Source organism: Phocoena sinus, chromosome 3 (genome assembly GCF_008692025.1).
Source record: "Phocoena sinus isolate mPhoSin1 chromosome 3, mPhoSin1.pri, whole genome shotgun sequence".
NCBI lineage: Eukaryota > Metazoa > Chordata > Mammalia > Artiodactyla > Phocoenidae > Phocoena > Phocoena sinus.
The window spans coordinates 61,809,643-61,837,179 of NC_045765.1; the positions used below are offsets into that span (position 1 = coordinate 61,809,643).

At 50.5% G+C, this 27,537-nt stretch overlaps 2 protein-coding genes across 7 annotated transcripts; one reads left to right on the forward strand and one right to left on the reverse strand.

Annotated features, from left to right (window-relative positions):
* The first annotated feature begins 1,825 nt into the window (after positions 1–1,825).
* On the forward strand, positions 1,826–27,537 carry SHROOM1 (shroom family member 1). Of its 6 annotated transcripts, none has more exons than XM_032628694.1 (9): positions 1,826–1,911; positions 2,336–2,493; positions 5,946–6,956; positions 7,048–7,103; positions 7,328–7,537; positions 7,737–8,309; positions 8,397–8,538; positions 8,619–8,891; positions 9,012–12,812. In XM_032628694.1, the coding sequence occupies exons 3-9, from the start codon at positions 5,988–5,990 to the stop codon at positions 9,342–9,344; spliced, it is 2,556 nt and encodes an 851-aa protein (XP_032484585.1). In that variant the 5' UTR covers positions 1,826–1,911; positions 2,336–2,493; positions 5,946–5,987; the 3' UTR covers positions 9,345–12,812. The 6 variants fall into 6 exon arrangements, with proteins under 6 accessions (XP_032484585.1, XP_032484586.1, XP_032484588.1 ...); XM_032628695.1 differs by having other exon boundaries at positions 1,883–1,911; positions 2,242–2,493; XM_032628697.1 differs by lacking the exons at positions 1,826–1,911; positions 9,012–12,812 and adding an exon at positions 27,502–27,537 and having other exon boundaries at positions 1,961–2,493.
* Positions 14,893–18,119, reverse strand: SOWAHA (sosondowah ankyrin repeat domain family member A). Its single transcript, XM_032628700.1, has one exon. The coding sequence runs from the start codon at positions 18,117–18,119 to the stop codon at positions 16,410–16,412; it is 1,710 nt and encodes a 569-aa protein (XP_032484591.1). The 3' UTR covers positions 14,893–16,409.

The following is a 27,537-nucleotide window of genomic DNA, read 5'->3' on the forward strand; positions in this document are numbered from 1 at the left end:
ATGGTCTTATTTTTGTCTTGACCCATCATGGTTACAGATGGCCTTGTTGATGTCCTGTGAAATTGTTTATGTGCCACAGGAGAACTCCAAGGCCTTGGCTGTGAATGTCAGATCAACTTCTACAACACCAAGGCCTAGCTGATAGTCCCAGGCCAACATCCAGATGTCAGGGGCTGTTTCTCTTTCTCAGACGAGAAGAGGCAAGCAGAGAAGTGGGTGGGCAGGATTTCAGTTTTGGGGGAGTTCGGCAGAGAGTTTCTGCGGCGTGTGCAACAGAAATAAGGGGGCGGGAGGAGAAGCGGGTTAACAAGAATTGCTGTGGACACTGTGTCCACTTCATGGTTGTCAAGAAATATACTTTTTAAAAATATAAATTAAAATCTTGAACAATTTTGAATTGGCTTTTGGTTGCTGGATTGTGTTCCCTCTATTGTAATACTGCTCTGAGACCAACAATGCGGATCGGGATCTTAAAAGGGCAGGTGTTCAAAGCCAAGAAGTTCTGAGCCATTGTCTTAAGAGTCCAGAGCTCCAGTTCCAGCTGAAGCTGATGCCTGGGTCAGGATGGTGTTTGAAGAAGAACCAGAGCCAGGAGGGTGCCAATCAGAAGCCAGGCTCAGGTGCCTGCTGCCTCCATCCCCTAGAAGATCCAAGCATTCAGAGTTCCCCAGGCTCTTAGTGCCCCCCAGAAAGTGGCAGCCTTGACCCCCGGTCTGGGTTTCTGGGTCCTGGTTATTACCACAACAAATCTTGTCAGCCAAGGATGCCAAGATAGGGGGATACGGTCCCTGCCCCCAGGCATGATGATTCTGTGGGAGAGTGAGGGCAACCACAGCAATAGCTGGGGCTCTGTGGCATGTGGGATCCTCCCGGACTGGGGCACGAACCCGTGTCCCCTGCATTGGCAGGCGGGCTCTCAACCACTGCGCCACCAGGGACGCCCAAGGGAAGGGAGCATTTCTTCGCAGAGCCAGTATCCATAGGATAAAGGTTTGGGAAGCGGGGGCAAGGAAGGCTGAGGACAGAGCAGTGAGGAATGCACAGTGGCAGATGAATTCAGAGCATTCTTTGGAGCCTGGAGATCCCCAAAGGTGAAAACCTCAAGAGCAGGACTCTATGGCTGGCGTAAACCCTATCGAGGCCACAGGGGATATGCATAGTTCAGCACCTAAAGGACCCACTGAGGGTAGCGGGAGTGAACACAGACGTCAGCAGAGCCTCCCCTCTCCTTCCCTTCCTCTCCCTCCCCTTTCAGGTGGCTGGCCGGAAAGGCCCAGACTATGTGGGGTAGTGGGAGAAATGAAAAGAAAACGGGCAAACATGGGAGAAGGAGAGCCCACACTGGGAATCAAAGAGCTGGAAGAGTTCTGGAAATGGGGTATCTGGAGGGACAGCTGGTCAAGGGATGGTGCACTAGCATCCGAACTGTGCTCAGAGGGACAAGGGCAGCGGCGGCTCTGCTTACTCGGCCAAACTTTCTGAAAGGAATGGGGTGCCCGTGTGGGCACCCGGCCTGGGCTTTCCCACATAACGGGTGGCCTGGACCCTCGGGGCTCGGGCCCGCGCGCTACCGGCGGTAGGAACGCGCTGGGCGGAGGCGGGCGGGCGAGCGCCTTGGTGGCCCTTCCCCTACTTTCCAGCTTCTTCAGCTGGAGCAAGAGGTCTGTGCCCGGCGGGGGAACGAGCGTCCAACCCCTGGACCCAGGTCTAGGCCAGCAAGCGGACACTACGAAGGGGCGGGCGGCTCCCGGGACAGCGCCGCCGTTCCGCGCTCCCGCCCCCGGGAGCCGGACGTGGCGCCTCCCCCGCGGCAGCCGGAGCCTGGAGGTGGGGTCGGGAGCCCGAGGCCGGGACTCTGATGTCACCGCGCGGCCGCGGGCGCCCAGCAGCGCGTCTCGGGCTGGAGCTCAGGTACTCGGTGAGGCCGCGGGGCCGGACGGCCGGGAGTGGGCGGCGGAAACGCCCTTCCCGGGGGCGGCAGAGCGAGCCCCACCGCTAGGAGCGGGTGGGGTAGCTGGGGCGCCGCGGAGCAGCCCGCGCGTCGTTGGGTCTGGAGGGGTTGGGCTCCGCGCGGAGTCTGGTCTGCGCGAGTCAAGGGCCTGCGCGCTTGGCCCCTTCGCAGAGGGGTGGGGGGCGCAGAGCCGGCAACAGCGGGAGCTGCTGGGGAGCGCGCCCGGGGGACCCGAGCACGCAGTGGGGTCTCACCCTGCAACCTCCGGCTCCCGCCTTTCGACCGCGCAGCCACTGGGGTATCCTGGCCTCTCTGGTCCACGATCGCGCGGTTCCCTCCGCGTGTTCTGAGCCCTCCTTCCCCGACGGTGAACCCAACCAACAGGAAAGGCCGAGAAATGCGCCAGCCAGGGGCCATCCGCTCTCCCAGCGTCCCCGAGGCCTCGCTCTCCAGCCGCACTGCGTGACTCTGTCGCCCCCTGTGGCCGCCAGGCCTGCGCCTCTTTCCTCCCTGGAGCGCCTCGACTCAGCTTGAAGCCCCAGGTATGTGGTACGATCTCGACCGCGGCTTCCTCTCCCCAAGTGCCGCCAGCATCCCGCGTTTCCTGACCGTGGCACAGAGCTAGAGTCTACGGAGACTCTACATGTGGGCGGGAGCGAGCTGAGAGCAGACGCTTCGCGACGTGAGCTGTGGTGCTGACAGGCCGGGAGAATGGGGTGCCGGAGGGAACTGGGAGAGCCACGGAACTTACCAAAATGCCTGCCCTTCTAGACCTGGTCTGGAGTGGTGGAATTCAAGACACGGCTCAGGACCTAGAAACTCAGTCCGGCAGGGAGACTGCCGTGCAGGCAGCGAGGCAGTCTCCCTGCCGGACCATCCAGGTGGGGTGGCCTGGACAACCTCTCCATAAGAGAGGTCAGACGTGAGGTGGCCTTTGGGAAAGATATGATTTAATTCCTGATCATTGTTGATCATTTGAGGTTGTCTGCCTTTCTGGTCACCTTACCTGGATCTGTTTCCGTTGCCTTTGTGTGATTTTACCCACTGGAAGCTGTCTTCATGGATTTCCCCAAGAACCTCTAATTAAAAACCTGGGTCTGCTTTCTTGCCTGGTCCAACCTCTCTCCTGAGGTCCAGACACACATCTCAACTTACCACCTGCTTGCCAGACTTGCCACAAACACTACAAAGCCCACAGGCCCCAGACTGAGCACTGGATCCCTTGGCTAGTCTCCGTCTCAGCTTCCTCATTCCTGGGACCGGCACCTCCACCTCCCCAGCCCCTAGCTCTGAACACGGAAGTCATCCTTGTCTCCTTTTCCTCTCTTGCTCTTTGATTCAGGTGATAAGTTTATCGCAAATGACCCCAATACCGCATGACCCCAATCTGGTGGTTTTCTAGCAGGGATTTCACACTGCTCCCCCTACTCTGACGAGGCTTGGCAAAAGGCTCTTTGAGTTCTAGCCTCTGGACTTACATTCAATGCAGGCACTGGCTCTGCAGCCCAGCCCACAGTTGACACTAATGCTGATGCTAGGGCTTCTGGGGTGTGGCTACTCCCAGCCACAAGGACTGGCTGAACTGCAAGAGGCTCCCTGCAGCCAGACAAGTGTGAAAGCTCTTTGCTCTTTGGGCTGAGGCCCCAAAACACACTAAAGGAGCTGGACCCTCCTGGCATAACAGGTTCTACAAAGGGCACAGTGTGAGCATCCTGCATGGGTATCAGGTGCTTGGGTTACCACTGCAAAAGCATCCTCGAGACAAGTTAAGGTCAATAAGAAAATGTACACACATTTTGGTTATCCATCTGAGCTGTTTTTATTTGGTGAACTCAGAATCCTTTATCAGTCAGTAACTCACAAATAAGATAGAATTGTCAAGGCCTTTTTTGAGGAAACATCTTTGTATTAGAACAGTTACCCATGCTTATAGATGCAGCGAAAGTCAAGAATGGGTGGCATGACCCAGGGTAAACAGTGCTCCCAAGCTGGGCTCAGAAGGATAGGAAGAGAGAGAGCTATTGTCTGGGTGGCTAGGGGGAGTTACCAAGAGGAGGTGACTGTCCTCCCAGGGGCTGCTACTCAGAGTAGCTTCTTGTCTTTCTGAAGTTCAGAGAGTATAAACTACTTTGCAGAAATGGTCCCCAAGCCTGAGTGAAGACCAACCTGCAGGGCTGGCCTTCATGGGCTCAGAGATGCCTCCAGGTGGGTGATGTCAAGATGTTCTGGTACCAGGTCAGCTGAGATCCCCTCCTGGGAATGTTGGAGGTACCGCTCCGCCCTTTTAGGAAACATCATATCCTCCCTCCACTAACCTCCCTACCTGCCCTATCCAGCAATCTATAGCATCTGGGGTCTCAGGGAATGGGGTAGAGGGTGATCCTGAGCTCCAAAAAGTGTCTAGAGGCTCACATAAGTCTGTTTTTCAGTTTCCACCCAACTGTGGGCCACCCTCCTCTGCAATCCCAGCCAAGCAGCTCAGGAAAGGCAAGCCCGCCTCCCACCCCACCCCCAAAGTCCCTATAGCCCATAGGGAGCCTTCAGTTCCCAAGACTCAAAGCTGCTTTCACCCCTGACCCAGGCACACCTACCTAGCTCCTCCCCTTGCTCCCCCTCCTGCCACTGGGGAAGTATTGATTTCTGGCCATTCCTGTTCCAAGCTGTGCTTGCCTGCTCTTTTGGTTCCTAATAACCTGAGTAACCTGGTCAGTGTCCATGGGTGGCAACTGCCTCACCCATTCTGTCCCCTTTCTCAAAAAGACTAATAGGGAGAGAAAAGTGGGTAGAAGCAAAGAAGCCCTCAACCTTCTCCACCAAAGCCACCCCCATCTACTCCCTGAAAGGCTGCTTCTTTCCTTGTCATTCAACAAATACTTAACATCGACTACATGCCAGGCTCCGAGGGTGCAGAGATGAGTAAGTGCAGGGCCTGTCCTCAGGAAGCTCAGGGGTGGGAATGGGGAGAGGGAATCAAAGCAAGCCAACAATCACAATGCAGGGCGATGAGTGCTGTGGTGCAGGAAGCTCAGGACACTGTAGGGATCCCAAAGGGTCAGGAGACCTCTAAGCTGTGCCCTATAGGAGGAGCAAGAGTGGCAGGACAAAGAGGGGGTGAGCCTGTCATTCCTAGACAAAAGGCAGAGAGTCTCCCAAGCAGGGGCCATATTATCCTGGAATCTGCCAGTATTTTGAAGGGATGGGAGCGATTGTTTCCCATAGTGGAGGCTGGCCTTTGTTGGAGGCTCAGGCCCCTGGGGGCTGGGGGTGAACTGGCTTTCAGCAGGGTTTGCTTCTAGGAAATTGATTCTGGCTGCAGTAAGCTTGGAGGCAGGCCCAGATTCCAGGCAGGGCTCGCTGCCTCTTACCAGCTGTGTGCCTCTGGGCAAATCATTCCCCCTTCAGAACTTCAGTGTCCTCATCTGTAAAATGCAGACAGCAGTTGTGCAGTTCAAGACAAATATTTATTCAAAGCACCTGGAATATAACTGGCCCAGAGGGAGGGAGGAAGGCTGTGAAGCTGCCCCTGCCATCTGACCTGGGTCTTTCCCCCTCCTTTCTGGTCTCCCCTGTGATCTCAGATCGTTCTTGACCATTGTTTATCAGGGAAAGATCACATGGAGAAGCTAACAAAGCAGCCGGGAAGCAGCCAGGGTGGGACAGGGTTGGGGAGGGCAGGAGCATGGGTACATTCTCAGAGCTCCAGGAGGTGCCAGGGTAGAAGCCAGGGCTGCGGGCCAGAAGAGCCCCAGCGGGGGATGCGCTAGTCGCTAGTTCCTTCCCCTAAGCTAAGGCCCTCAATCTCCAGAGCTGTTCCCCTGGTCCTACTGCCCTTGCCATTCCAGACTAGGGAGGTGGGGGGGGGGGGTGCCAGCGCTAATAAGGGTCGTGAGACTAGGGAGGGGATGTGTAAGCATGCCCGTGTTGGAGGTGCCAGGAGGTTGTCCTAACCCTAACCCGGAGCGCCTCACCCACCACCCCATCTATGCTTTTCCAGGCCCCACAGAGCTGGCCAGCCTCTGCCCGCGTCCGCGCAGCCATGGAGGCTCTGGGTCCTGGAGGCGACTGCGCCTCGCCGACCTCGTCCACTCGCAGCCTGGACCTGCGGCGGCTGTCCGCGCGCGCCGACTCGGCCTACAGCTCTTTCTCCGCCGCCTCTGGCGGTCCTGAGCCGCGCACACCGTCGCCGGGGACCCACCAACTTCCCTACCTGGACTGGGACTACGTGCGCGTGGTGTGGGGCGGCCCGGCCCCCACCGCCGGGCTTCGCACCTCCCCGCAGCCCCGGCCCGCGGCCGCCGCACGCAGTGGGCCTCGTCCCCCTGAGATCCGGGGGACCCCGGGGCCGCTCAGCCGCCAGACCACCCCGCTGCTGTACGCGCTGGCGGCCGAGGCAGAGGCCGCGGCGCGGGCAGCCGAGCCGCCCAGTCCGCCCGCGTCGCGGGCCGCCTACCGCCAGCGGCTGCAGGGCGCGCAGCGGCGAGTGCTCCGGGAGACGTCCTTCCAGCGCAAGGAGCTCCGCATGAGCCTGCCCGCCCGTCTGCGGCCCGCGGCCCCCGCGCGGCCCTCCGCCGCGCACCCGCGCTCTGCCTTGCTTAGCCACCCCGGCGGGGAAGCGGAGCCGGCGCGCCCCGGGGCTCCCGCGCCGGTAACCGCCGGCAGGGGACGCCTCGCCAACCAGCAGCGGCAGTGGTGCTTCTCAGAGCCGGGAAAGCTGGATCGCGTGGGTCGGGGCGGTGGGTTGGCGGGGGAATGCTCGGGGGAGGCCTGCTCCAGCTCTGGCCTCGCCAGGCCGGAGCCCCAGGAATGGCAGCAGCGGACGCTGGCAGAGTTCGAAGGTCACCAGATCAGATGGCTGCCTGCGACCCAGCCCCGAAGCATAGAGGACCCGAAACCCCGGTCCTTGAGGCTCAGCAATGCCTATAGGCCTGTTGGTCGGAGTCAGAGCGCTTCGGGGGAAGTCTTGTCCCCCTGGGGAAGTCCAGGAGGGGTCATGCCCATTGCCCAGGTATGGAAGATAGGGGCTGCAAGCTTGGCTTGGGGGCATCCAGAAGATTGAAAACTTGAGCAACATTTCATCCAACTGCTTGCCTTTCCAGGCTGTTCCCCAAGGAGCAGAAACCCCCAGACCATTGTTTCAGACCAAACTTTCCAGGTGAGAGACATGGACCACTCTGGGGACTGAAAGCTGGGGGGAGGCAGCTTTCATATCTCTTGCTCAAGAAAGAAGAGGGCCTCCCACTCACCCTCAGTTTGAGCCTTCTGTCTTTTGCAAACCACATCCCCTAATCCCACCCCCAACACCCTACTGTCTGTCTGGCGCAGAACCAGAATCTTCCTTCCTGGACCCTGTGGTCAGTGTGGGGTCCCTGCTTCCAGGTTCCTGACTCAGAAGGAAGTTGCAGTGGTTTGTTCTGCAGAGGGCCCCCAGAGCAGTCCCTCTGACTGGGAGCATAGGGCCTCAGAGAACTGCATTGTGTCTGCCCGGCTCCCATCCCTTCCTGATGATGAAGTTTTCCTGGAAGAAGCCCCGCTGGTCAGAATGAGATCACCTGCAGACTCCCATGCTCCCCTGGGGCTCCCAAACAGGTGAATTTCCTCAGGCTTTCAAGCAGAGTGAGATACCCCTTTCCTACACACATCTACAAAATGCTGGAGGGGCAGGGAACCCTCTCCTGGCTGGTGGCTGGGAGCCAGAGGGGTGAGGTGGGGGAGGTGGATGGCCTTGGAGGCCACCATTTATCTTTGGCCAGAGCTTTTACTGATTTAGTGTCTCTTCCACTTCTAGTGTCCATGCCTCTGACCGGCAGTATGGAGCTGGCTTGGGTCAGAGGGCTGACCAGGCTATAATCCCCTCAGAGCAGCCCCTCTATGAGCACCCAGAGACTGCAGGGGCGGATGACTGTTGGCAGGGGGTAAATGGTTCTGTGAGTGTCTCCAGGCCTACATGCTGTAGTCCCCCTGGGACTGCAAATGGTGACATTGCAACCTTTGACCCCACTGGACTGCTGACCACTGATACCCCCACAGCTGCAGAGACTGACCCCCTCAAACCTCTCCCATGTGATGCCCTGAGACCTCCAGGCAATGATACCCCGGGGCCTTCTGACCACACTGCCCTGGCTTGGGGCACTGGCCAGACTGGTTCCAGGTCAACATGGCCCAGTCCACGCCTCGAGGAGCTAGTTCAGGAGCTGGCCAGATTGGATCCCTCTCTGAGTGACACTCTCACCTCCTATCCCAGCCCAGAGCCATCCCTGGGCCTGCTGGATGGGCTGATTCCTTTAGCCGAGGTCTGGGCTGCAATGAGGCCAGCCTGTGGAGAGGCTGGAGAGGAAGCAGCTGGTACTTCTGCGTCAAGGTGAGTGAGGGTACCAGGGACTCAGGGGATTCTAAGCCCATGCAGCCTGGGGCAGGACGACCCAAGGAACTCTGGTTTTGTCCCCAGCTCTTACCTACTTAACTCCACCCAGCGCCTGCCAGCTTCTCAGGAGGAGACAAGGGCTGAAAACCTTACCACCCACGCTGTGCCTGACGAGCCATGCGGCCCGGGTCTCCCCGAGCCAAATAACAGCATCCAAGCCAAGAAAGTGAGTGTGACGGGGCTATTAGAGGCTGGGCTAAGTCAGGGCCCTGCCTCCAGACTGAGGTACCCACGCCCTCCCTGCAGGTGGAGCTGGCGGACCTCCTTCAAAAGACGCTAAGGGAGCTTCAGGCCGAGCAGGAGCAGCTGCAGGGGGCGGCCCAGGCTTGGGCCAGGCGCGGGGCTGCCCTGGAGGCCGCGGTCGGCCAGGCCTGTGCACCCCACGAGCTCGAGCGGTTCAGCCGGTTCATGGCCGACCTAGAGCGCGTGCTTGGCCTCCTGCTGCTGCTGGGCAGTCGCCTGGACCGCGTGCACCGCGCCCTGGCCCGGGCGGGCGCAGACGGCGACCCTGACGAGCAGGTAACGGGTTTGGGCTGGGGGAGGGCGGGGCGGTGAGGGGCCTGCGGGCTCCGGCTGGAAGCCTCCCGGGAGCGGCGGCACTCTCGCCCCGCTCACGGCGCCCTCGCCCCGCGGCTCCAGGCCTCTCTGCTGCAGCGACTGGGGCTCCTGCAGCGGCAGCAGGAAGACGCCAAGGAGTTGAAGCAGCATGTGGCACGCCGCGAGCGGGCCCTGCGCGAGGTGCTGGCGCGCGCACTTCCCGCCGACGAGCTGCGCACCTATCGCGCCCTGTTGGTCGGCAAGGCCGCTGTCCTGGCCCAGCAGCGCAGCCTGGACGAGCGGGTCCGCCTCCTTCAGGACCAACTGGACACAGTCAGGACCGACCTTGGCCGTCGTCCTGCGACTCCCAGGCCGGCCTGGCCCCCAGGCACCCGTCCTCCGGATAAACCGCCCTTCCCCCCTCCCCTCATCTAGCTACAGGGGGCTGGGGGTGAGGAGCATTGCCCCTGCCTCTCACCCACGTGATTGGGATGACGCTGGTTTATTCGGTGCTTTTCCCTTGGGGTGGGGAAGACCCAGGCCCGGCCTTCCTGGGGTACTTTTTCCAAGTGTTCTCATGTGGCCTTACCCAAGTCTTGTGGATTATTTGGTAATTAACTTATGAATTTTAAGGTTTGCAGTATTCCCCCTTTTCGGTCAGGGTTGGTTGGAGGGAGAGGAGACAAGTCAGAGGAGCATTTCAACTTAAGATGCAAAATGGCCATTTATTTCCCTCTCAATAAAAAATTGATGTGAGAAGTGTGCAGTATCACCTGGAGCCTGGCTTGGAGGAGGGATCTTGTTTGCAAACTACAGACACCTGCCAGACTAGAGCAGAGGAGAGATTTGTTGGAGGACATCACTCAGCCCTGGGGATCCCTAGAAAGACTGAAGAAACAGGCTTGAAAACTGGAGGGGCCAAGCAGATGCTGTCACCAGTAGTCCCTAAATATTCTGGTGATTGCATTATTACCACGAAAGCCTAGGCCTGATTGGCTGAGGCCAGGTCTCTTTTGCTGGTTTTTACCCAAGCCCCCGACATGAGTAGTATAGTGGAAGTGGGGGACTGCCTCCCTTCAAGACAAGGGATAGGGAACTTCCCCAAATGGAAAATGGATTCAGATGCTTTGCTGCCTAAAAACCCTGATGAACGTCAAGTACACTTGGACATTTGGGGACATTCATTCCAGGACCCAGAAAGAACCTTCTTCCTCTTCCAATTATGTTGGATAATTGGATAAACTGAATTTATCCACCTTTCCTTTGGAGTCCCCACTAGGTCACCCAGGCTTAAGGAGGGCAGCTGGGGGGATGGGAGCTGAAGGTGAGTCATGGGGGACCTGGAGACCTATTATCGTGGGGGTGGTGCTGAGGAGTTGGCAGAGGCAGCTTTTCTTGTGTTCTGGAGATGGCACTTTGGGGATGGGCTAAGGTTGGGAGTTAAGGGCTAGAGTGGTATGAAACAGGACACACACTCCCCTCTGTGTGTCAGTCTTGTGTACATAGAATCAATATTCAGTTCTCAAATATACATTGAAAATCTGCCTTAGTATTTGTAGCTGCTAAGGCCAGGGACAAGAACATTGTTCATGTAAATGTTCAGTGTATTTTTGGAAGCTGGGCACATTAATAGGCATGTGTATGTGTATCTAAAGCCAACAGACCTCAAAGTGAGAAATCTCTGCTTCTGGGCTTGTTTTCTGATGCATATTGTCACTAAGTGCAACGGGTTGGGAATGTTAAATGGTCGTATTCATACCAAAAGCATTAGTTATAACAGTCGCGCTATTGAGCACAGAACAATGCTCACATTGTGCCTTTTTATAAAAAACATATGGGGCTCCTGCTGATCCTAACATTATGCTTTGCTTTTCTCCTTTGAACGCCGTGGGCGGGGCCTCCGCTCTAAGATCCGCTGCCTAGCAGGGCAGCTCGCTTCGAGACGCGTTCTGGATGGAATCTACTTATTTCTGGCTTTTGCCCTGTACAGTCCCCATTGCATTCTACCATTGTGATATACTTAGAAACACACTTAACGTCGTCCATTAGGCCAGTGGAAATTGTGTATTTCAGACAAAACACTCCCAGCCCAGGATGGGCATGAGAAGTAGCGTCTGCCATTGTCTGGTTAAACTGCACTTTGATTCTTTGCTGGTTTTTGCCATGGGGAAATACGAGGCTTCTGTGCTTGTGTCTACCAGATGGAGCGAGCCCACAAAAGTAGGGCCACAACTCCTGCGCCTGTCCTTCCATTTTGCCTCCGTCTCCTTCTTGCCCCAGTTTATCTCCCTTCCACACCCCGTTATTCCTTCAGAGGGCAAGAATGAGCTCAGCATAGGTGTTCTATATTGGCACTAAGACTAGGGGTGGGGTGGGGGCCAGTACCAGAAGTCCGGTGAATTCCACCCTCCTGGACACTGCCAGCAGAGGGCACTGTTTTCCGCATGATGAAAGCTTCTAGCCACGCTTTACCACCCGCAGCCTCCCCAGCTACCAGGCCCTCTGGGCTAGCCACAGGGACGTTGCCTTGTCCTGAGCAGTGTCCCTGTTGGACCTGAAGGCTGGGGCTAAGCCTTTGTGTCTGTCGGAAAGAAATCCTGGCCCGCCAGTTATGGGAAGGTTGGCTCCCTTTCTTTTGCCACTAGGCCTTCGTTCCAAAGTCGTTGGCTAATGAGGAGTGGGGAGGGGGAGGCTGGGGGTGTTGACCTCGAGGATCAGGATCAAAAAGAGCCTTACGTGGTTCCCCACGGTGGAAAGGAGGGTTTCTTGGGCCTCTGTTGGGGTTTCTGTCGGCACCTCCCCAAGCCGCCTGCGCCCGCCGCCGCCTGCTGGTCCCGCCCCCAGCCCTGAGGCCTGCAGCGCCCCGCCCCGATTGAGCAGAGCGCGGTTGTTGCCTGGCAACTGGCAGCCCCGGGGCCTCCCTCCTCTCCTACTCGCCTCATCCCGCCCCCCAGCCGTTCCTAATACAGATGTAATTAGTGCACTTTTTACCTTCTGACTGTAAATTGGAAACAGTAGGAAAGCAAGGTTCCGTGGTGCCCAAACCGACGCGCAGTCTGGCTGGAGCAGCCTGCTCCTCACACCAAGTACCTCGGCGAGCGGCTGGCGTGAACCTCAGGAATCCTCACGGGAACAAATTACCTTGCTGGTCAGTCACGTGTAATTCAGAAGCTTATGAGGACATTTAGGTCAAATGGACCTTATGAGGACCGCAGAGACAAGAGGTGAAATGCTGTAAAGCAATCCTCCCAACGACCCCGTAGCGTTACTGTCACAGCCTAGCTACAGTTTAGACAGACAGTCATGATGGGTGTTTACCTGTTGTCTTTGAAACTTAAGTCAGCACTGACTTCTCACTAGGAGGACTTTTTCCTCCCCTTCTTGAGGAGAGGTCCAGACATCTCTCTCTCTCTCTCTCTCTCTCTCTCTCTCTCTCTCTCTCTCTCTCTCTCTCTCTCTCTCTCTCTCTCTCTCTCTCTCCTCCCTCTCTCACTGTCTCTTCCTTATTTCCTCCTTCCCACAGTAATATCTGAGGCCACCTCTGCTCCACAGGTTCAAGTCCAGAGGTGTGGCAGTTCTGGAAAGGTGACGCCAGCCACAGAGGTTCAAGGCATAAAGCTATCTGGAGAGCGACAGAGTCTATTTATTAAATCATTTTAAAAGGTCAAATAATTTCTTCCAGGAAAAGGCAAAGAAAAGGGAGGAAATATGGGTCCTGAGTAGGCCCAGCTTTAAAACTGTGTGTGGAGGGGTGCTTTCAGTCCAGAAAGCTGAATGACTGCTTGTTTAAGACTGGAAGTTGTGGGGGCGGGGATGCTAGAGGAATGTGTATTAAGAAAGGCATTGTGATATTTTAAATAAAGCGATATTTCCCTTTTGTAGGGAAACATTTTTCCTAGTAGAGTCAATGTTGTTGTTTGTATATACAAATACTAACATGGCAAAAGAATGGTGATCATGTAGAACAACGTCACGAATCAGAGATATTTGGTTTTGAAATGCAGCCAGATATCCCTTTGGGACCAACTCAGCACTCCTGGTAATATTTCAGGATGGTGTTGCAGTTCACAGACGACTTTACCTACTCATTCCCTGTGTTCCTTCCTGCCCACATCCTGTAGGATATGTACTGCCAGTTCCACAGAGAGGGAGATGGAGCTTGGAGACTTGGGTGACTTGCCTAAGGTCACTAAATGAATAAAGAGCTGAGATGAGACCACCTTGCTTTTCTGCAACAGGACACTGTAATGGAAAAGAGCAACAGGGGCCATCCTGACTGTGAGAGTTACTAGCTGTGAGGCCTGTACAAGTTACTTACAGTTTCTCTAAGCTTCAGTTTCCTCACTTTAAAAATCAAGACACTAACAGTGCATACCTTGTAAGGTGGTAGTTAATACCTGCAAAGTGTTTACAGCTGTGCCTGGCACTTAGTAAACACAGGTCATATGTGTGTTACCCATACCCTGGTCTCCATTAGGTAAGTAACACATGCTCAAGAACAGCCTCCAGGGACTTCCCTGGTGGTCCAGTGGGTAAGACTCCATGCTCCGAATGCAGGGGGCCCAGGTTCGATCCCTGGTCGGGGAGCTAGATCCCACATGCAGGCTGCAACTGAGACTCCGCATGCCACCACTAAAGATCCCACGTGCTGCAACTAAGACCCAGTGCAGCCAAAATAAATTTTTATTTTTTTTAAAAAAAGAACAGCTTCCATCCTCCTTAGAGGAAATGTACAATTGTATTAAAAAGCTTGCTGTGGGGGCTTCCGTGGCTGGGCAGTGGTTAAGAATCTGCCGGCCAATGTAGGGGACACGGGTTCGAGCCCTGGTTGGGGGAGATCCCACATGCCCCGGAGCGGCTAAGCCCGTGCGCCACAACTACGGAAGCCTGCATGCCTAGAGCCCGCGAGCCACAACTACGGAAGTCTGCATGCCTGGAGCCCGTGCTCCTCAACAAGAGAAGCACTGCAATGAGAAGCCCGTGCACCGCAGTGAAAAAATAGCCCCCGCTCCCTGCAACTAGAGAAAGCCCGCACGCAGCAACAAATACCCGGTGCAGCCAAACAATAAAAATTGGACATGACTCATACACATCTACATCAGTGATTAACTCTTCCCCCATTAAGAGGAGTGATTCTCTTCCCTGTGATAATTTTAACCAGGTAAATTACCTTAACCAATGAACAACTATTTTTTTGTCAGTTGTTGGAAATATCCTTCCCCAGGTGTACCTCCTGTTAGTCAGATATTGTTCTTGAGAACTTTCCATATGCATATCAACTGTAATTTCCTATTGACTTACAGTTTCAGAAAGTTTTAGCCTGCAAGGAAAAAGCAGTGGTTTCTAACACCTGAATTTTAGGCTTATTGATCCTAAACTCTTGCCAAATGTTTTTACTTCACTGGGCAGGCTTGCAGCACACCCTTCTGAAACACAAAGATTCTTCTGGCGGTTCAAGAACCCTCCTCTGATTTAAGTGTGCTGTAAACATTAGTTATTGTTATTACTACTTTGCTGGTTTACATTTTGTCTTTCTCAAAGCTGGTCATACCTGTGTGTGTGACCTTTGTTACCCGTCTCAGTCAAGCCTCTCTTTTACCATGAAAAATCTCTAATATTTTATCCTGTCCTAGACCTTCAGCTACTGAGATTGCTTTAATTATTGCCTCCTGTCTTTTTTTTTTTTTTTTTGCAGAGGCAGAAGACTTTAATTTTCATTTTGAAATAATTTATGCAGCTTAGCTAGAGTTCCAAGCAAGGAAGGTGGGAGAGGTCAGATCCGGGCCTACATTTATCTACAGTTTTTGGCTACCATATCCATGTTTGGTTGACTCCTTTTTTTTTGCAGAGAAATCCAAATTCTTTCAATAGTAGAATGCTTGAAAGAGACAGAAGGATGAGGCGAAAAGAAGTGAAAAGAAAAGCAAAATACAGTAGCAAGTGCTGTAGAATGTTTAAGGGAAGTACATCATCACACAAGCAGGAACAAAATGGGAGACTTTATTTCATTGCTTAAATCAAAACATTCCATGAAAGACTGCCTTAAATAATTTCAGAGGCCTCACTGATACACATATGGGAGGGGAACTCCAGTACCCTGTGCCCCAAAAACTATTTGGCATAACTAATGACATGCAAGCCCAATTTGCAAAAGCAGAGCATTATTACAATATGATATAAAAAGTTTGGTTGAGCAAATAGATTCCACATCTTTAAAATGGGAAAAGAGCCATTTTAATTACACTGTGTTGAACCTGAGAAATCTTGGCAATACTTAAAACCTTCTCAATTACAAATAGGAGCAAAGATACAGATGAATCAAGCCACCCCTCTCTAAGGTCACTGAGCAAAGAGATTCTGCATCTCCTATTTTGGAATAAGTTGTTTGCTTTCAGATGGCTTTTTAAAATGGATATCACGTACCTTTTGCTTGTACAGAACTTTCATATAAAATAGTTCCTCCTTAATTGTATCTGTTACTGTTTAACCAGTGATTTTTCTAGTGTTATGCTATGACTTTTTTTTCTTTGAATGTTCACTTTCTGCACTGAAAGGCTCAGCCGGATTTGAAAGCCACAGATTCAGAAACATGGCACAATGGTGCAATTCACAAATAAATCACACTTTAAAAAATTAACTATTCATGCCATATCAAAGTAGCCAGCCACCAGTGCCAAAGACACACGTTTATATTTCACCATAAAGACAACCACAAATTAAAAGTATTTGCCAAAGTGTCTCTTCTTTTCTCTCATTGTTAAATCACTTTTACTCCCAAGATGTACTTGTTTTCTAATATTTAGCATTCTCAGTACAACTGAAACTAATTACATTCACAATGGTCACATTCTGTATTCAAGACTCTCTGGAATCTTGATTGCCTAAAATGAGGTAGATAACCATTCAAGGGTTTTGTTGGTTGGGACTAATTTCCTTTAGATCTTGATCATCTTTTTTTTTTAAATAGAATTCCAAAATATTTAGCAAAAGATTGAAAATGTCTGAGCATTTTGGAAAAATATACTTTGAAAAGGTTTTTTTATGAAAGTTGTTTTACCTCATTTCAATTTAAAAACAGGATAAAAGCATCAAATTACAAAAGCACTACATATCTTAAAGCTGACAGTCCATCATCACACAAAGCTCTAATTCTGGCTTGGGAGTATATAGATGCAGAGGCATCGGGTTAAATCATTCAGGGGCCAGACCAGCTGCTGCCCCTTAACCTTTGATCCTAAATTTCAGATTTCCTCCAGAGTTCAATCCTGACTTCTGTAGTTCTTCATAGGAGGCTCTCACTGAGATCTTGGATCCCATCTCTGGAGAAAGATCAAGCTTCAGACAGAAGCTGGAGGCGTAGGCCCACTTGGGTGAAACAGGCTGCACTGGACAAAGTTGGAAACAAGATGGAGCCGAAGGCTTTGGACCGCCGTCTTGGGCAGGCTTAGACGGTGAGAGGCAGGCCCGATTAGAGCAACTCAGCGGTAGCCTCAGGAACCGTCAGGTTGCTGGGGGTAGGCTGGGCACTAGACCAGCCAAGGGCCCCGGAGTGGGTCGACGGGAGATTTCTGAAAAGACCTGCAGACTACTGCGGGTTTTTGTCTTTTTACGAGGAGCCATGGGCGAGGCACCCAGGAATTTGCTTAAGGAGCCTGACTTCCTCATGCCTCGAGCCAGATCCTGGAGCATCAGGTCGTCGGCCAGGACGCCCAGAAACGCGCTGGTGGTGGAACCGAGGATTGTGGCGGCCACCTGAACCGGGCGCCGGGCCGCAAAACTGCCACTACCACCACCGGTCGCATCGGGCTCGGTAGAGCTTCGCAGGATGGGGTCGCCAAGTAGGCGGCGAAGCGCGTACGAGGCGCCGGACGGCAGGTACTGGTAAGCGCGCCGCCCGCTGTGGTCACGCACGTGCACCTGCGCACCCAGGCGGACCACCAGCAGCACCGCTGCATCCTCGTGGCCATGCAGAGCCGCCAGGTGCAGCGGCGTGTAGCCGCCGTGTGAGCGCGCGTTCACGTCGACCCGCGCGCCTCCACGCCGCGCGATCTCCACCAGCTGCTGCACCATCTCGAGGTCGCCACTCTTGGCGGCCCAATGCAGGGCCGTGAAACCTGACATGAAGTCGCGTTTGGCCGCCAGGCCGAGGTCGCGTAGCAGCAGCCCGTGCAGCTGGTGGGTCCAACGGCCGCCGGCAGCCCGCACTAGCCACTCGTGTTCGGCCGGCTCCAGGGGTACGGCGGACGGCGGCGGTGCGGCGGGCACCTCCTCGGTGTCCGGGCTCAGCAGGCGAGGGCCGGCGCGCGACAGGCGCCTCAGGTGCGGGGAGCGGCCGGGGCCCAGGCTGAGGCCCAGGACGGACTCCTCAACTGAGAGCCGCCGCCGCAGCAGCGGGGAGCTACGTGGGCTGGGCTCCTCCGACAGCTGCCGACGCAGGCCCTGCTCCTCCGCCCGGATCCGGAGCGCCGCGGGGCCCGGGACGCCGCGCACTGGCAGCATGCAGGGCTTTTGAGGCAGCGCGCGCGGAGGGGGTGGTGGCGGCCCTTTTGTCAGCCCAGGCGCAGGTTCCGGGTCTGGCGGTTCTGCATGGGGCAAAGCTGCCTCCGACGGTGCCATGGACCGTGGGGCCACGTCTGCAGAGAGTCCCTCGGAGGGCTGGGCCAGCTCAAAGGCTGTAATCTGGGGGTCCGAGGGCATCCCTGACTGCCGGGCTGGGACTAACAGCAGCCCCGTAGTCAGCTGAGTGGGCTCAGAGGCCGGAGCCCCGGGGGTGTCCTGTGGCTCTGATGGCGGAGCCGGGTCCTCAGGTGGTTCCACCGCCCTCTGCGCCGAGGCCAAGGATGGAGCCCCCGAAGCAGCGGTTTCCCCCTGTGAGACGGAGGTGATCTTCGACGGCGGGGCTGATGCCACCGGGGTGCTCGGGAAGCAGGAGGGAAGGGACTCTGGTCCCTCCCGGGGCCGCGGCTTCTTCCTCAGCACCACAAATTTGACGCCGTCGAGCTCCTTCACCACGGCCACGTCGTTGACAAACTGCTTGAAACGGTCCCTGCGGGCGGCGCGGCCGCGTGGGTCGCCGGCATCCAGCAGCGGCTTGAAGCGGCTCAGCAGCTCAGAGTTGCGCACCTTTCCGCCATTCTCCTGCAGAAAGCCCAGCACTGCCGCCTGGCTCACCCCGGCGGCCGCAGCGGCCGCTGCCGCGGCCAGCGCCATGGTCAGTCCGGTCCCGCAGGGGAGCCGGGGCCTCCCCCTCCCACCGACCAGCTGTTCCCGGTTGCTGGGCAGGTGGACGTCGCGGCGCCAGCTGGGACGCACTGGAGCCGGGGTTCCAGGAGTCACGTCCGCCTCGGCCAGGCTCACCTGATCGTTTTCAACGAGGCGTAACGGGCGTGTCCCTGAAGCTGGACCTCGGTCATGCCCGCGCCGCGGGGCCCAGGAGTCTCCTGGATAAAGGAGCTGGGGGCCGCGGCGCGCGCCCCCCGCCGCCGCCCCGCCGGGCTCCCAGTCTTCGGGGGTAGGTTTCAGCCTTTATATTCTGTCCAATGGGCGCTGGGCGCCATCCCCCGTGCGCGGTGCTCGCCTTACCGGTGACAGCTGCCACCAGGGACGCGGTGGGAGTGGGGGAGCGGAAATTCTCCACCCCCCCTCCCAATACGGGAATTAAAGGCGTAGTGCCAGGCTCGGCTCCGGGTTGCTAGGTGGGTGTGTTCCCCAGGGATGCCGCGGTCGACAGGCAAGGCAAGGATTTTTATTCCTTTTAGAGATATTTAACCACCACAAAATACCGGGCGATTGCTTAAAAGCAATAATTTATTTAAAGATCGTCAATACCTCTTGAATTGTTGATTGCGTTTCACATAGGAAAACGGCTTCATGCAACTTGCAGTAAAGACAATTTGCTGTGCGTGGCAATGCATGTCACCCGAGGTTTAGAATTTTCTTATGATAAAATAATACATTTTCCAATTGAGTTTGGGGAATAAAACCACAGGAAAACATAAAGAAGGAAAGATATCACTTGATATCAGCATTAACATTTTGACTATTTTTCTTCTCCCTCCCCCATACACATGCATATACATGTTTATGCTTTAAAATACGAAAGTAAAATTGGAATCATGCTATGTTTTTAAAAGTTCACTTACTCCACAAGTGTTTGTTGCTCACCTAGTTTGTGCTAGTACTTTTTCAGATTGTGATACATCGATTAGCAAGACAGATAAAAACTCATGACCTAATGGAGCTCCCATAGTGGGCTGGGGGGAAGGTGAGGAGGGACAAAGAGGATTGATATGGTAATCTGAAAATGGTTTAATATGCTAGAGAAATACTATGGAAAAAATAAAGCAGAGTACAATAGATGGGCAGGTTGCAAGTTTGAACCCTGTGTTTAGGGGGTAGGACTCACTGTGAAGGCCACAATTAAGCAAGGACTTGAAGAGATCAGGGACTTAAGTAGCTACGTAGGAGAAGAAGCTTTTTCAGCAGAGGGACCAGCCAGGGCAAAGGTGGGATCAAGTTCTTAATTTACAAACACAGTACTACAAATATATAATCAGAGGCACCGTAGTACTTGAAGAGAGCGACTCTGGAATCTTGCTTTCTTGCACTTTCTTTTTAAATTAATTTTTATTGGCGTATAGTTGCTTCACAATGTTGTGTTAGTTTCTACTGTACAGCAAAGTGAATCAGCTATACATACACATATATCCCCTCTTTTCTGGATCTCCTTCCCATTTAGGTCACCACAGAGCACTGAGTAGGGTTCCCTGTGCTATACAGTAGGTTCTCATTAGTTATCTAGTTTATGCATAGTATCAGTAGTGTATATATGTCAATCCCAATTTCCCAATTCATCCCACCCAAAATGCCACCCTTGAGTCTTAGCTGTACATTGAGCTACTTGCTTGACCTCTCCGTGCCTCAATTTTCTTACCTGTGAAGGGGGAGAATGACAATATTACTGTTGTTGTGAGGATTCTGTGAGAAAGTAAACATAAAGCACTTAGAACAATGCTTGGCCCACAGTAAACGTTCAAATTATTGTTGGTAGTATAGCCACTAATATTATTCTTACTCATTGAAAAAAAAAAAGAGAGAGAACGGTCTTCCCTGGTGGCGCAGTGGTTAAGTATCTGCCTGCCAATGCAGGAGACACGGGTTTGAGACCTGCTCGGGGAAGATCCCACATGCTGCGGAGCAACTAAGCCCGCGAGCCACAACTACTGAGCCCGAGTGCCACAACTACTGAAGTCTGTGTGCCTAGAGCCCGTACTCTGCAGCAAGAGAAGCCACCCAACGAGAAGGCTGTGCACCGCAATGAAGAGTAGCCCCCGCTCGCCACAACTAGAGAAAAGCCTGCACGCAGCTACAAAGACCCAAAGCAGCCAAAAATAAAAATAAATAAATTAATTTATATTAAAAAAAAACAAAAAGAGAGAGAGAACATGTGAAAGGTCCCCCTCTCCCCAATCCCATTTCCTAGAGGTAATTTCTGTCTTTTTTTTTTTTTTTTGGCTGCGTTGGGTCTTCATTGCTACTCACGGGTTTTCTTCTAGCTGCAGTGAGCGGGGGCTACTCTTCGTTGTGGTGCGTGGGCTTCTCATTGCAGTGGCTTCTCTTGTTGCAGAGCACAGGCTCTAGGCGCGCAGGCTTCAGTAGTTGTGGCTCGCGGGCTCTAGAGTGCAGGCTCAGTAGTTGTGGCACACGGGCTTAGTTGCTCTGCAGCATGTGGGATCTTCCTGGACCAGGGCTCGAACCCTTGTGCCCTGCATTGGCAGGTGGATTCTTAACCACTGCGCCAAAAGGGAAGCCCAATTTCTGTCTTCAGTTCTTTTTCCAGAATGCATTCAATTTAATCTTCTTTGTAACCTCGTTTTATACTATATTGTGAACATTTGCCCCAATGACAGTAACTATTCTTTAAAAAATATTTTTTAAATAAAAAATATTTTATTTAAAATATTTTTATTTTAAAATATAAATTTATATAAATTTAATATAAAATATAAATAAAATAAAATATTTTATTTAAAACGATTTTTTAAATGACAGGATCATGTATATATAGTAATACACTTTATTTTTTTAGCATCTTTATTGGAGTATAATTGCTTTACAATGGTGTATTAATTTCTGCTTTATAACAAAGTGACTCAGTTATACATATACATATGTTCCCATATCTCTTCCCTCTTGCATCTCCCTCCCTCCCACCCTCCCTATCGCACCCCTCTAGGTGGTCACAAACCACCTAGCTGATCTCCCTGTGCTATGCAGCTACTTCCCACTAGCTATCTATTTTACATTTGGTAGTGTATATATGTCAATGCCACTCTCTCACTTTGTCACAGCTTACCCTTCCCCCTCCCCATATCCTCAAGTCCATTCTCTAGTAGATCTGTGTCTTTATTCCCGTCTTACCCCTAGGTTCTTCATGACTTTTTTTCTTAGATTCCATATATATGTGTTAGCATATGGTATTTGTCTTTCTCTTTCTGGCTTACTTCACTCTGTATGACAGACTCTAGGTCCATCCACCTCACTACAAATAACTCAAGTTCGTTTCTTTTTATGGCTGAGTAATATTCCATTGTATATATGTGCCACATCTTCTTTATTCATCTGTTGATGGACACTTAGGTTGCTTCCATGTCCTGGCTATTGTAAATAGAGCTGCAATGAACATTTTGGTACATGGCTCTTTTTGAATTATGGTTTTCTCAGGGTATATGCCCAGTAGTGGGATTGCTGGGTCGTATGGTAGTTCTATTTGTAGTTTTTAAAGGAACCTCCATAGTGGCTGTATCAATTTACATTCCCACCAACAGTGCAAGAGTGTTTCCTTTTCTCCACACCCTCTCCAGCATTTATTGTTTCTAGATTTTTTGATGATGGCCATTCTGAACGGTGTGAGATGATATCTCATTGTAGTTTTGATTTGCATTTCTCTAATGATTAATGATGTTAAGCATTCTTTCATGTGTTTGTTGGCAATCTGTATATCTTCTTTGGAGAAATGTCTATTTAGGTCTTCTACCCAATCCAAAAATGGGCAGAAGACCTAAATAGATATTTCTCCAAAGTAATACACTTTAATTGTTTTCTTACATTTAATAGTCTACATTGTTTCTGGTTTTTAATTCTTACAGATGGTGTTGCTTATATATAAAACTTTCTGCATATTTCTGATTAATTCCTTAGGATAGAATCCTACAAGTAGAATTACTAGGTCAAAGGGAATTAATTATTTTTAAAACTCTTGGAAACTTTTTGCTAAGTTTTTTTCCAGAAAAGTTACAGCCCCATGAAATTCCCTTGTCTTTCCCTCACTGACACTGAGTAGTATCTTTTCGTTTGTCATTTTGAAAATCAAAAAATTTGTATCTCTTTCTAATTTCCATTTATTTTATTACTAATGAAGTTAAACTTTTCCCCTCGTATTTATTGTCTTTGTTCTTTTGTCACTTGCCCTTTTCCCCATTTACCCATATTTTCTTGTTGATATGTAGTTATTAACCCTTTATTACATATGTTGTAAATATTTTCCCACTTTGTCGTTTGTCCTTTAATTTTGTTTTCTGATGACGCTTTCACTTTTAGACAACTAGTTTTTAATTGCAAATATTGTATCCTTTTAGCTTAAGAATATAAGTGAAAAATACGAAGGTACATCTCCCTTTTAAATATTTTTAGCATCAGTTTACCCTGTAGCGTCAAGCAGTCTACAACAGAATGTCAACAATGTCCTTGGGAAAAGTCCTTGTGTTTTTACCATAGAATTATAAATGTAATCAGCTATCATTTCTCTTTAAATATTACCCCTTCTTTAAACCCAGCTCAAATCCCACCCCTGTCAAGTCTTCTGCAACTGCCCCAGGTGTATCATCCTCTTCACTCTTCTGTAATTTATTTCAATGAACATCTATTGGCTATCTTTGGGTGCAAGGCAGTGAGCCAAGTCTTCTGGGAAGAAGACACAACCTTTCTTTGAACAGCTTACTGCTTAGTGGAGAGAAAAACACAACTAATTGTGTTATGTGTTCAAATGAAATGAATGCTCTATGTGCTTTCTAGCAGGTAGATTCTAAGAGAGGCACCTGGGAAAATCTTCAAGAGACAGGCTGTGAGAACAAGATAGGGGACAGCTTGGAAGTTGGACAGTGAAGGCTGAATTCAGGGTAAAGAGTGTCTAGTGTGTTTTCTATTTAGGGTATGTGTCAGAGACACAGAAGAAGATAATGTTTGAAAAGTAATCTGGGGTCATGGATGGAAGACCTTATATGCTAGTTTGGACTTTATCCTGTTTGCGGTAGAATGCCATGGAAACCTTTCTTCTTTTTCCTTTTTAAAAAGTAGCTTTAATTATTTCCTGATTATAACATTAATAATGATGTTTTCCCAATTCCCAGTAGTTTCCAAAATATGGAAAGAACAGATCACATGTTAGAGAGAACCACTCTTAATATTTTTTGGTTTATTCTCTGAGGTTTTCTATTTACATCCATAGATATATAAACAGCCATATATACCGTTCTACACAGGTAGGATTAGACCACTAATTGTTCCATAACCAATGCTCCCTTAGCCTGTTGTAACCAGTGCTGATGTGGTGAATGGGTGGAGGAGAGGGCTCTGGAGAGGTGATGACAGGGTCCCTGTGAGAGATGGTGAGGGTCATCCAGCTAGGGCAGAAAGACAGGGATGGGTGACAAAGAAGTTTCAGGAGGAGAACTTGCATTATATTGCCTGTTTTCATTTTTAAAGTCACATTTCCTTCGTTGCCATTTTCATGTCAATAGCTACTTTTTATATTTTATTTTCTTAGCTTTTTCAGGACAAATTGTTGAGTCCCTTGGAAAAATCATTTCCATGATCTCATAGGTAGTGGAGCCTCAATCAACTTGGAATTTTGTTACTGCCCCCTCTCTCCAAGGGGAAGAGGGAGAAGATTCCCCTGTTAAAGATCATTATTGATTTTTGTTTGAACTCATTCTGACAATGATCACTAAGAATAGGCAAGAGATTAAATACTTTGCTTGTACTGAATTGCTGGTAGGAGCAAAGTTTACTGACAATGCTTAACAGGCTTCAGGCTCTGAGCTATACAAAGAAATGTGCCCAAGGTCACAGTTAATAATTGGCTGAGCCCAAACTCGAACCCCAGCCTGTCTGATTCCAAAGCTCATGCTCATTCACTGTGCAAAACTGGATCACCGGTGCTTAAAACTGATGTCCTGTATGTTTAATAAATAAAGTAGGGAAGAAGTCGTCAAATAAAAATCTAGCTTAAACCTTTATGCTTGTGCATCTGAACGTACTCTGCTTTAATATTTTAAATGATTAGTTTATAGTTTGAGGAGACATTAGGATGAGGATGCCAATGACATCCAGTTCCCCAGGCTGCTTTTAACTTTTGGTGCCCTGCTGCCAGTGAGGCCATCGAATCAATTCTTCCAGTGACCCAGAAGTTTGCCAGTAAACATTAGGAAAATCAAACGTAAAATGTATATTTATAGCAAGGGTAAAATTCTATAATGTGTTTTGAACATGGGAGAAAGCAACAAAGACATTTTTTTCCTATCTCAGTAACAAATTTGGAGGAGGTGGGGGAAGATGGCCCTTTGCATTTTTAAAGGCACATTTAAAAAAATATATAAAATTAAAACCCTTCATAACTGTATTATATTATGTTATGTTACATTGTTATATTATGTTATATTGCATTGCCTGTTCCAACCCGCAATCTGCTCTGAACCCCATGCCTGAGCCCCATAGAGAGCCGTAGTGGAGGCTTTATGTTTCCAACTGTCTTGTCCCTGTCATGGTGGTGTGAATAGGCCCCTTCCATTAGGCTTAGTCCACCACAGCCTGTCTCTTCTGCCCCCTGCAGGCTCACCAATGTCTGTAAGGAAGAGGAGTGTCTGGGTCCTCACCAGGAAGGGGCGCCGGGGACAGAGGGGGATGGGCTACCCAGAATGGCTGTAAAGGGACTTTGTCCGGATATCAAGCTTTTGCAGTCCTGACTTCAGGAACAAATCATGTTTTGTTCTTGCTTACCAGCCCAGGGGAAGCAAGAGGGCCACTTTTTTCTCACCCCTGTGACTTGTTAAGCCAGTCCTCTCTGAGGTCAAAGGGACTTTCTTTATGTCTAAATCTTGGTGACAAATGTCAGATCCTTTGCCTCTGTTATAAACTGAGTTTTCATATCTGTGATTCATTTTTCAGGCTTATCTGACTCCTCAGACTGTTGCTTGGTTGCTTGATAGGGAACAGGAGACTTGATCCGTGAAGACTTGGAGAGCTGTGTCCTGGTCAGGTGTAGCACAAGAGGATGCCCTTTGCTGCCTTTAGTCATCCCTTCTTGGCCTGTTTTATTCTCATAGACAAGTTTTGACTTAAAAAATTATATATATATATTTTTTTTTTTTTTTTTTTTTTTTTGCGGTACGCGGGCCTCTCACTGTTGTGGCCTCTCCCGTTGCAGAGCACAGGCTCCGGATGTGCAGGCTCAGCAGCCCTGGCTCACAGGCCCAGCCGCTCCGCGGCATGTGGGATCCTCCTGGACCAGGGCATTAACCCGTGTCCCCTGCATCGGCAGGCAGACTCTCAACCACTGCGTCACCAGGGAAGCCCCAAAAAATTATATACACTTTTAAACCCCTGGAGAGACCTTTTGGGGCTTTCACCTGGGTCAATGTCTACATTAGGCTTAGTCTGAGAGGCCTGCAAAATGTTGTTTTAAACGTTTCCTTAATTGTAAAGTAGAGTCCCTGCTTGGGTCAGGGTGGAGAAATCAGCAACCCAGAGGCCAGCCTTCCATTCTATTATGGTTACCCATTCAGATGGGCTTGGAGATGACAGCACCAAATGTTTGGATATGTGAAATCTACCAACAGCATCTGGCTTTAGAGATGGACAGGTGGAAATAGCTCAACTCTTCCCTAAACTCTTGTTGTACTAGCATACCGTGTTTATCTTGCCGTCCATGTGGCAATGTGGGTAAAGGGAGAAAGAATCCTTAGATATCAACTTATCCAACTTCCTATTCAACGTTTCTAAGAGCTCATTAACAGAGAGCTCAAAATACAATAATTTGAAGTAAGTTATACGAAAAGACTGAGAGTTATATGTTGATGGAGACCCTCCCTTCTAGAGGGAATGTGTTGAGGGGAGGAGTCTAGCTGAGGTCTGTGTAACAGAGGGAACAGCAAGAGGTGATGTGAGCAGGCAGTAAAGGGCTAGTTTCGGGTCCTCAGAAGATCTGCTTGCTTGCCATTTTGAGACTATCAGCTAAGTAAATATTGAACAGTTTTATTAACAGCCCTCAGAGTAATAATTAGTGACACTGAACAACGAGCAAGAACGGAAGATGAGCTGTACCTCTGAGGCTGTGTGGTCTGGGGAAGAAGTCATTAGCAGTACTGGTTTTACTTATTTGATTAAGCGTCAATAAAATACTAGCAGTGCTAACTGAAAACAAGGATGATATAGGTCTCTTTTCATCTACCTATTCCCACAATGGCTCAAGCTCCCAGGAGCAAGATGCTGTGTCCTCATCAGTTAGGATATAGCTCTATGTTTAATTAATATTGATAACGATAAAATGGCCACAGTTTGTCACTTACAGTGACTTTCATTGCTTTGATTTTTCTTTTTCAGAATGGGCTAGAGGGCACTGTCTACAGTAACTATTCAGTAGTTATTCAATATGTTCAAGAACTACTGATAATGACAGAACAGTAACGATTTGTCATGTGGTAGTGACTCTCATCACTTTGTTCCTTCTCAAAAATGGTGTCAGTAAACAGCCTGGATATGTTACAACAGGTTACCGTGGTTCAATAGCCCCATAATTTCAGGAGCTAGGAGTGAGGCCATGGAGAGGTCTGCCTTCCTGGACTTTTCTAAATGTAAACTTCTGGTTACCTTCTCAGATGTTGATCAAATGGAGGTGAGCACATCATAGTAAGCAACAGAAACATCTATGCTGACCCTGCAGGACTTCAATTCCACATAGAATGGCTGGAGCAAAAGAAAGGAACAAAAATACAGAGGAGCTTGGGGCGCCCAGCCAGAGGAAAGCTTCTGCTTTCCCATCCAGTCTCTGAAACACAAACTATTGAGGGTTTCTCTCTCAGTGGAAAAAGGATGGAGTCTGCAACTTGGCTCTTCATACATGGCGCTGTGTTCCTTCCTCTCTTCTTCTTCTTCCATCTTCTCTTCTTTGGCAGAGATGATAGAATTTCCTGGACAAAATAATCCTTTCCTTTTTAAGTGGAAAATTTTTGGCAAAATGTCACAATGTCCTAATGTCCTCGGAGCTCAACATACTGGGCCTTAGAAAGTTTCCAGGGCAGAGACAATAAGACCACAGTCTGCACAGAGCCTTCTGTGTGGCTGCAACAGCGAAGACAAAAACAGTCATGTTCATGTTGTTGTTTAGGATTGGGCTTTTTTGCTGCTGCTTCTCTGTGGTAGTTTTTCACTATTCAGTCTAAATTTTTAAAGAACATTGTGTATGTCTCCATGAAGACAAACTGTTTACATCTCAGAGTTAACAAATTCTATGTCCTCTTTGTTATTTTCCATTCAGAAGATGTAGTGGGTTGAATAGTGGACGCCCCCCTCC